We start from the raw sequence: 10,192 nt of genomic DNA, 5'->3' as shown, positions 1-10,192 counted from the left end.
TAAGTCCCAAAAAAGGGGTGTGTGTCAGGAGAAGGGCTGAGGTGAGGGGACTTAGGCCACATCCAACTCATGTTTGGAGCGCTCCTGCAGGTCCCAATCCAGGCAAAGGTACGCCAGGAAAACGGTCAGTCTAAGAAAATAAATCCAATAGAATTCAATGGAGAGGGCTTACTTCCCAGCAGGGGTATTTGGGAGAGCAGGCTTTTACTTCCTGGTTCCTGCACGCAGCTCCTGGCTGAGCTGGTGTTCAGTCAACCCAGAGGCTCCTGAACTGTAATTGGATGTGGAGGAACTTCATGCCGGCTTTCCCTGAGTTAGATTGCTATTATTATTATTGTTGTTGTTGTTGTTGTTGATAATGATGATGATGATAATAAAATTTCTATCCTACTCTTCTTCACAGTAGGGTGGCAAACAAAAACACTAAAAATACTCTAAAGCATCATAAAAAACAGACTTTAAAAACATCTCAAAAACATATTTAAAAACTTTTTTTAAAAAAAAGTTTTAAGAACCTCTTAAAAAGCAATTCCAACACAGACGCAGATTGGGTCTCTGCTTAAAGACTTGTTGAAAGAAGGTCTTCAATAGGCGCTGAAAAGATAACAGATGTTGCCTGTCTAATATTTGAAATGGAAATGGACTGCCTTCAGGTCAATTCCAACTTATGGCGGCGACCCTATGAATAGGGTTTTCAGGGTAAGCAGTAATCAGAGGTGGTTTACCATTGCCTCCCCCTGAGGCTGAGAGGCAGTGACTGGCTCAAGGTCACCCAGTGAGCTTCATGGCTGTGTGAGGATTCGAACCCTGGTCTCCCAGGGTGTAGTCCAGCACCTTAACCACTACACCACACTGGCTCTCTGTATAATATTTAAGGGGAGGGAATTCCAAAGGTATAGGTGACATAAAACACTAAAGGTCCGCTTCCTATGTTGTGTGGAACGGACCTCCTGATAAGATGGTATCTGCAGGAGGCCCTCACCTGCAGAGCACAGTGATTGACGGTATATAAGGGGCAAGATGATCTTTAAGGTATCCTGGTCCCAAGCTGTATAGAGCTTTGGGCTGAGGCAGAGAGCATAGTTATTAGGATGTTGTTGGACTGCCACTCCCATTATCTATGAACATTGGACATCTGGTGGGAACTGTTGTAGTTCAACATCTGAAGGACCATAGGTTAGCCACCCCTGCACTTAGGACATGATCTAGACAAAGTGAAGTGCTTGTACATACCATTGGTGTCAGTTAAAAAAGTTAACCACAAACGTCACTGCTCTAGTGAGATCATTAGACGAAGGGGCTAATAGGGTGTTACAGGCAAAATATGTGTAACTGAGCCCTGCTTCCATCTTGGAACTTTGCAGAGGTAAAACCTACTTGGAGGGTGACTAGGAGGCATTCTTCTACCTGCCAGTCAAAATTTCCCCACCTCCCAAAGCAGTTTTCCCTTGCTTCAGGAGCTCAGCTATGCATGTGTAATTAACCCTTTAAAAATGCTTGACATATGGGCCAGACGGTAAAGGTAGGTATCTGGTCATGACATGTCAAATTAGCACTGCTTGTACTGCTAACTGGCAGCAGCAGTTTTCTTTGAAGTTTTTCATTCTTGGTTAATAAGTGGTGTCTAAGCCTTCAATAACTTCCAGAAAAGTGTGGAAATACATGGGGTGAAAGATGTTTTAATAGCCTGGTTTTGGTGCAACAGAGGAAAAAACATTGAAGCTGCTCATAAGCTGGGATGGGAGAAGTCATTTGCAAGAGCATACTGAATGCTTTTAGTTGTGCTTTATAATGGTGTGTTTGGGATAACAACTGTGAGACTTGAGTACTAATTTGCACAATTACCTCTTCCCCATTCTGCTAGTAATAGCACATGTACTGCACTAAATACATATACATACAAGGCAACAGGAAAGTTCCAGTTTTACCACGTTGACTAATGAACCGCACTAATGTAGAAAATACAAAAGGGTTTTAAAGGTGAAGCAAAACTAAATACACCTGGAAGTAGATTCCACCCTAAGGGAGCTACAGCAGGAAAGATGAAGACTTAAATCTGTGGGCTTACAGTACCCAATGTGTTTGCTTGTGCCAGCTTTTTTAATTGGATTTTGTACAACACACACACACTAAAATCAATTTAAACTATTTTATGGTCAGAATAATACAGCAGGTCCTAAAATAATTTTTTATCTTGGCTGTCAAAGGTCAGTATAAACAGGTGCCTCTTCTGCACATGAGAAAAGCTTGACAATGAAGGTGCAAGATGCACCGGGGGGAAGGGAATTTCACAGGTTAGGGACTGCCACCCTCCAAAGGCAATAGAACTACTGAGAGCCCCCTTCCCTCATGTGAGAGGGTCTGTCAGGAAAGAGATGAGCTTCAGTTTAGGGCCTTAAACCACCTTAAATTGGGCCTAAAAGCAAACTGGCAACCAGTGGAGCTGTTACAGAACAGGTTATGCAAGTTCTAAATACAATCTGAGCCAGGAAACTGCTGTTGCATTTTAAACTTACAAGTTTCAAAGACATTTTGAGGGGGAGTCCCGTGAAGAGTGTGTTGCAATAGTCTAATCTGGAAGATAAGAACATAAGAAGAGCCTGCTAGAGCAGGCCAGTGGCCCATCTAGTCCAGCATCCTGTTCTCACAGTGGCCAACCAGGTGCCAGAGCATAGAGTACAATGACCAAGTAATCTGTCAAAAAGGGGCTATAGCTGGCAGGTCAGATGTAGCTGGAAATAGGCACTCTTAATCACCAAGAGCACCTGAACCTGCAGTGACAGTGTTGGATCCAGAACTACTCTATCCCCTTAACTACTCTATCCCCTTAAACTACTGGCCTGCTCTGTCCAGGTGAGCGCAACAGGCCGTCTCCCCACCTCATGGACCTCAGAACACTTCTGATTCATTTTCAGTTTATTGGTCCACATCCAGCCCATTACTAGTTCCAAACATTGGTCAAGCACCTGAACTGTCTCTCCTGATTCAGATGGAATGGATAGAGCTGGGTGTTAGCTGCATATTGCTGACAACTCACCCAGTCTCCTGCTAACAGCCATTGGTTGTTGTTAAACATAACAGGTGAGCATGAATTTGAAGCTAGGGGGTGCAATACATGGCCTTCTAAATACCCCACTTCCATTCTAACACATTTCAAATTGGTAACAGCAAAATGAAACTTTCACCTATTCTATGTGCATGTTGAGACTTTAATAGCTCCTACCCGGCATATGCTGGGGGGTAAAGAAAGGCCGGGGACGGAACTGGCAATCCACCCCATATATATGGTCTGCCTAGTAAACGTTGCAAGATATTGTCACCCTAAGACTCTGAAACGACTCACACTACAAGTGCGGGGACACCTTTACCTTTAGTTTAGTTTAATGAGGCATTTAGCTGAATGGGTCTAGTGCTATTATAGCCAATAATGTAGTGGCAAATTCAGAAGTGCAGGGTCCCTTCATGATAGTCACACACACACACACACCCCAGGATTCACCATCTCTTCTGTAATTACAGTTATAGAACCAGAATAAAATTGCTGTGCAGTGTCTCTGAGAGCTAAAGATTTCCAGAAACATTTTGATTTTAAGAATTCTGAAATGAAGCCAAGTGTCGGCATAGGATTTCAGAGACAAAGATACTTTGCCACAAAGCTCACTTCTCATTTACCCTAGGAGCCAATCAGCATGAAAGGGGAGGAGTGTGTGAACTACTGAAAAGAGTCTTCTCAGCAACTGACTCACCTCCTTTCCCTTTGATTGGCTCCAATCAAGAGGACAAAGAATCATGTTAACCACATGAGAAGACGTTTAACAGTGGCTAACACGCTTCCCTTTCATGCTGACCAACTTGTACATAGGAATCCTGCTCACAAAAAGTAAGGGGTCTACAGCCCCCTGCAACGCAAGATGACTACACCACTGATCATAGCAGAGATGGGGAAGCTGCGGTCCTCCAGCTGTTCCGCATCGTTATATTAAAGTGGAAAAATGTAACATTGTTTGAACATGTGCTGACTTGTTTCTAATTACCTAATAATATCATATATACTAATTTTAACTGATTTCTTCCTGCAATGGTGACAAATATATGTACTTTACTGTCAGCTAAAGATGCAGAATTTCTGCACAAGGCCCATGAAAACCTTGTGCTTCCTTAGTAACAGCAGCACTGAATGACTTCTCTTAGGTACAAATCACAGCTAAGGCACTTTCCAGATAAGAATCCTTTAAAAAAAACCCTGATCATGTGAAAGGTACCTATGAAACCATATTACACAGGATCAGATTCATTGTGCCAGATGTCAAGGCCTTTACTGGCCTAGCCAACAGGTTGGGGCTGGGTGGGGAAAGAGGCTATTAAACCTTTCACAGATCTAAAAAGCTTAATCAGGCTTTTAGGAGCTCAACAGCTATTAGCTTAACATAGCTACATGGAACCAGCGGCGTACACATTTGCTTACCAGTTTCTCATCAGTAATAGCTTTTTTCTGCCTGTTGCAATTCTAATGTGCTGAAATCTGTTTCCTTCATACCTTGCTTTTATGGGCTTTCTGGTAACATCTGCCTAGCCACAGTGGGAAAGAGGCCACCGGACTAGATGGGCTTCTTGGCCTGATCTCATCTAGCACAGGTCTTAGGTTCTTATTCAGTTACCATATAATTAATGGGATTGGGGTGTGCAATAATGTAGGGAAAGAGCTGCATGTCTTTTATACACCACATTGCTGAAGCTTTCAAAGAACAGCTCACAACTGAGAGTGCTGCTGGAGGAGGTAATACAGCTGATAGTAATATTGATCATTGGAAATGTACATATAGGCACTCATGTCCTTGAATTACACAGGAAGGGAAGGGCTGTGCCTCTGTAGTAAAGCATCTCCAACTAGGGCTGGGAATGTGCCGTCTCAAACCCTGGAGAGCTGCTGTCATGTAGTGTAGACAATAGTGGGCTACATGGACAAATGGTCTAATTTAGTATAAGGAAGCTTCCTATGGTCTGGCACAGTGGTTCCCAAACCTCTCCCTGCACAGATGACTTGAAAATTGCTGGTGGTGGACTAATGGTTTTTTCTGCTTGTCTTCAGTAATTCTAATGTGCTGTGCTAGACAGTATGAATTTTAATTGTATTTTATTACTTTTATTTCTTACAATGTATTTATAGTATTATAATTTGCATTCCATAGAATTCATAAAAGCAGCAATAAAATACAATTAGAAATCAGTATGAATGGGGGCATGTCACAGACCACCTCACGCAACCCCTGGCCTAACATAATGGCCTTATCTCTGAAAAATAAAATAAAAAGACAAAAAGAAAGCATTATAGGACTAGTCTTTCATATTCTGTTTACAATTGTTGTTGTTGTGTGCCTTCAAGTCAATTACGACTTATGGCGACCCTATGAATCAGTGACTTCCAGGAGCATCTGTCATGAACCACCCTGTTCAGATATTCTAAGTTCAGGTCTGTGGCTTCCTTTATGGAATCAATCCATCTCTTGTTTGGCGTTCCTCTTTTTCTACTCCCTTCTGTTTTGCCCAGCATTATTGTCTTTTCTAGTTAATCATGTCTTCTCATTATGTGTCTAAAGTATTGTTGCATGCCACCCCAATCTCAGAGCGGTGAGAATTCCAGGGGTCCCTGTGCTCGCCCTGGGCTTGGTTTCTTTGGGAATAAGGTCAGCGGAGACTGTGGTGTCCTTATGAAATATGGTTTATTTATTTACACACATTCCAACTTGAGCTTAGGATGGAGGGGTTCAAGGCATCAGCAGGCCAATATCCAGCTTTTCCATCAGGGTTACAGGAGGCATCCTCAAGCCATGCAGCAGAGAGCCAGTCTCCAGTTCCAGCCTTTCTCTCACACAACTCAACACACAAGCCTCTCCTCAGCCCCAGGAAGGGGGGGGGGAAGCTCTCCTGAAGCGTTTGAATGACAAAAGGATCTCCCTGGCCCATTCACCAGTTGATGGGCACCTGACAGACCCATTAACAAACCTGGCCACTCTATTAGCTTAACAAAAGAAACTCATCTGACCAGCAGAGCGAGTTTCTCACCCCAAGGCACAGGATTCCAAATTGGAGGCTCAAAGGGGACTCATAAAAATTATCCATTTGAACCCCCAAACTCACAACACTACTCCTTCCTTGACAACAGTCTATCCCAGACCTGGAAACAAACTACGGAAAACAGCTTTTCCTACAAAAAAATAACAGGTACAGGTTAGTAAGACATTGAAATATACATCAGTAAAAGCACAGTCATATTACAGTCTCAGTACTGGTTCTCCTTTGTCTTGCCTTGTGCCACTGCAGCACAGCAGCCTTCAACCACATGCACATTTTTCCCTTGCTCCCCTAAACAGTTGTACACACACCCACAATCTAACAGACACAGAATAGTAAATCTTAACCATTAAAACCTTACTGCAAAAACCTGTCAGCATATCCCCACAAGCATGCAAAAAGTGAAAATCAACAGCATTTCAAAAGGCAATACTAAAACCAGATGAATTCCCACAGCAAATCAGTACACAGTCCCATAAGCACAACCCCACCCCCAAACTGCAGTTGCTCTCATGGCCCTTTGTCTTGGGGCTCCATGGAATTCCCAGTCCAAGCTGATCCCTGCTGCTGCCTGGGGATTCCTCTCCAGGAATAGATTTGTTTCCTCATCAGCACATGGCAGATTATAGCCATTTTCCTCCCACTCTCTGCTCTGGGAAAAGTCTGTAAGCCATTCCACTTCATCTCCTGCCCCAAACTCCAAATCAAAGTCCTACCACAAGTCTTTATCTGGGGGCATCTTCTTCAGGACTAGCTGGCCTAGCCCAACCAGGTTGGCAGAAAGAAATCTTCTCTGTTCTCCCTCGCTATCTACAGTGTGAATCATGGGCCCAGACAGACACAGGTAAGTCTCCCACTGTCTCTTCCCTTCCAAACTCACAGGGTGCTGGGTGCCTCTCACTGCTGGAATTTGCTCAGGGACTGCACCCATCATAGGAGCTGCATCCCACCCTATAAAACTATTATGGGGCACCCAAGGGGCAAAGTCACTTGGGGATTTTATCTCACCCATCTCTCCTGGCATTGGGAGTTCCTCTTTGACTTGCACTCCCACCTCAGGCTTCTCCTCCTGCACTTTTTCTTGCACAGCCATTTTTCCAGGCGCTGGCAGCTCCTCTCGCACACACGTCTCTACCCTTTCCTCCTGCACTTTCTCTTCCACAGCTGGCACACATGGGGCAAATAAATCCATCAACAGCTGCTCTTCTCCAGGCTCTAGTTCACCTTTCTCCAAGGCCCTTTCTTCCTCCTGCATTACTTCTTTAACAGCAGGCACGCATGGAGCAGAGAAATCTATCAGCAGCATCTCTGCTGCAGCCTCTACTCCACTTTCTTCCAAGGCATCTTCCTCTTCATTTTCCAGCTTGTTCTCCTTCAGCTCTTGGGGCTTTACTTCCAGCTTTCTGGTGTCTTCCCCCCTGGCAGACTCCTGGATAATCAAAGGCATTTTCTTCCTCTTCCGCTACTGACTGCAGCTCCTCACAGTCCAAGCCCTCCAGCTGCCCATCCACTTTCTGGATCTCTAGCCACCCGAGTCTGGCTGCTCTACAGCTGGACTCCTGGGTCACTCTCAACCCCTTGTAGTGGCTGATCAGGCAGGGCTCTCACTTCCTCACATAGGGTCTCCCTTTCCTCTCCAAAGATGCTTCCAATGATCTCCCCCATTCGTTGCCAGTGCTCACGTTCCTCTTGGCGCTCTCGTTGCCTTTGCTGCTGGTCCTCCTGGCGCTCTCGTTGCCTTTGCTGCTGGTCCTCCTGGCGCTCTCGTTGCCTTTGCTGCTAGTCCCATTGCCTCTGCTGCTGATCCTCCTGGCTATACTGCTGGAACATCAATTTTATGTTCCAGGAGGGTTGCTGTTTCTCCCCCCATTTTGACTCAGGCACACCTTACTCCCAATGCTTCTTCCAGGAAACTCAATCCCACTGCTAACACCAGTGTTGTGCGCCACCCCAATCTCCAAGCAGTGAGATTTCCAGGGGCCCCTGTGCTCGCCCTGGGTTTGGCTTCCTTGGGAAGAAGGTCAGCGAAGACTGTGGTGTCTTAATCAAATATGGCTTATTTATTTACGCACATTCCAACCTGAGCTTAGGATGGAGAGGTTGAAGGCATCAGCAGCCCAATATCCAGGTTTTCCATCGGGGTTACAGGAGGCATCCTTGAGCCATGGTGCAGAGCCAGTCTCTCTGCCTGCCTCCAATTCCAGCCTTTCTCTCACACAACTCAACACACAAGTCTCTCTTCAGCCCCAGGAGGGGGAGGGAAGGCTCTCCCTGAGGAGTTTGAATGACAAAAGGGTCTTCCTGGACTATTCACCAGTTGCTGGGCACCTGATAGACCCATTAACAAACCTGGCCACTCTATTAGCTTAACAAAAGAAACTCATCTGACCAGCAGAGTGAGTTTCTCACCCCGAGGCACAGGATTCCAAACTGGAGTCTCAAAGGGGACTCATAGAAATTATCCATTTCAACCCCCAAACTCACAACACTATGTTGACCTCAGTTTCATCATTTTAGCTTTAGTGATAGTTCTGGTTTAATCTGTTCTAACACCCAATTATTTTTCTTTTCACAGTCTATGGTATGTGCAAAGCTCTCCTCAACACCACATTTCAAATGAGTTGATTTTTCTCTTTTTCCGCTTTTTTTACTGTTCAACTTTCACATCCATACATAGAGATCAGGAATACCATGGTCTGAATGTGGTCTGCTGTGCCACCCTAGTCAGAGGCAGCATGCTTCTGAAAACCAGTTGCCGGAAGCCTCAGGAGGGGAGAGTGTTCTTGCACTCGGGTCCTGCTTGCGGGCTTCCCCCAGGCACCTGGTTGGCCACTGTGAGAACAGGATGCTGGACTAGATGGGCCACTGGCCTGATCCAGCAGGCTCTTCTTATGTATGATCCTGACTTTAGTGTTCAGTTATACATCTTTGCATTTGAGAACCTTTTCTAGTTCTCTCTTAGCTGCCCTCCCCAGTCCTAGCCTTCTTCTGATTTCTTGACTATTGTCTCCATTTTGGTAATCCTTGACAAGTTCAATGTCCTCGTTGACAACTTTAAAGTTACATAAATCTTCTGTTGTCGTTACTTTAGTCTTCTTGAAGTTATCTACTGGTATTGTATACAGTCAAGATGTCAGATATGACAAAGTGTAACTTTTAAAGGACTAACCATGAGTTCTACTTTCAGAAACTGATAGAAAACAGGCAGGAGATATCCTGTTTTGTTAAATAGCCAAAATACCACAAATAATTGAAGTCCTTTATTTCCCCCCCCAATACCTTTTGTTATAAGCGTTTTTTTCACATGCAGTGATTTTCTATGAGATCAGATGTGGCCAAAACAACTGGAGAGTTCTTACACATGACTAATTTTTACATCTCCTAGATATGTAATTTAAAAATAATTTAAAGTTGCTGCTATACAATGAAAGTCAATTTATTCACAGTTAGACAATTATTTACAGGGTACTCTCCTGAGAAGTATTATGTTAAGCTTCAATTTGAGCAATAATACAGAGACAGTTAAGTAACAAAAGCTACTTAACAGCAAATAACCGAGGGGGAAAGGATAGGGCTACTTCAAATCAGAGTCAAGGTTCTTGTTGTGATTCTTGATTATCAGCAGAAGACACAGTTGATTGATGTGTTAATTCAGCAGGCATTTCATTTCTGCTATCAGGTGGTGGTGGTGGAAAAAATCCAGCCCTTGGAGGTGGATATTGGGAAAAAGGCCTCACAGGAAATGGACCTCTCACTGTTTAAAGAGAATTAGTAAAGTCCTCTTTAGTTAGCATTAAGAATGGAGCTACCTTCTTACAGACTTGATATTGAACACACACACACACACTGAAATCAACAGTAGCTGTAAGCAATAAAAAGGAAAGACAGAAAATTTCTCAGTAATACAATTCCATGATGTCTACAACAATAGGGGAGGTTTATTTCGATGGGGAGGGAAAGGTAAGAAAAATTAATGGTTAATACTTCAATAAGGCCCATGGAGGGATCCAACGGTGTCCACATACAAGTGAAACAGAATTCCTCTTGCTCTCCTCCCCTCTGTATTATGGTAATTATAATTTACTGTTATTATGTAGCCCTCACCAGCTGCTTTGGAGGG

General features: G+C 44.1%; 1 protein-coding gene across 7 annotated transcripts in view; it reads right to left on the bottom strand.

Annotated features, from left to right (window-relative positions):
- Nucleotides 1–9,319: 9,319 nt before the first annotated feature.
- Nucleotides 9,320–10,192, bottom strand: part of MIA2 (MIA SH3 domain ER export factor 2) — a 54,653-nt gene continuing 53,780 nt past the window's right edge. For all 7 annotated transcript variants that reach the window (XM_061611703.1, XM_061611702.1, XM_061611700.1 and 4 more), the window contains one exon: nucleotides 9,320–9,826. In XM_061611703.1, coding sequence (XP_061467687.1) covers nucleotides 9,663–9,826 — 164 coding nt within the window. In that variant the 3' untranslated portion in view covers nucleotides 9,320–9,662. The remainder of the gene's footprint in view (nucleotides 9,827–10,192) is intronic.

This window comes from Rhineura floridana, chromosome 2 (genome assembly GCF_030035675.1).
Source record: "Rhineura floridana isolate rRhiFlo1 chromosome 2, rRhiFlo1.hap2, whole genome shotgun sequence".
Classification (NCBI taxonomy): Eukaryota; Metazoa; Chordata; class Lepidosauria; order Squamata; family Rhineuridae; genus Rhineura; species Rhineura floridana.
Note: the sequence above shows the minus strand (reverse complement) of the source record. Positions and strands in the feature narration are given on the sequence as shown.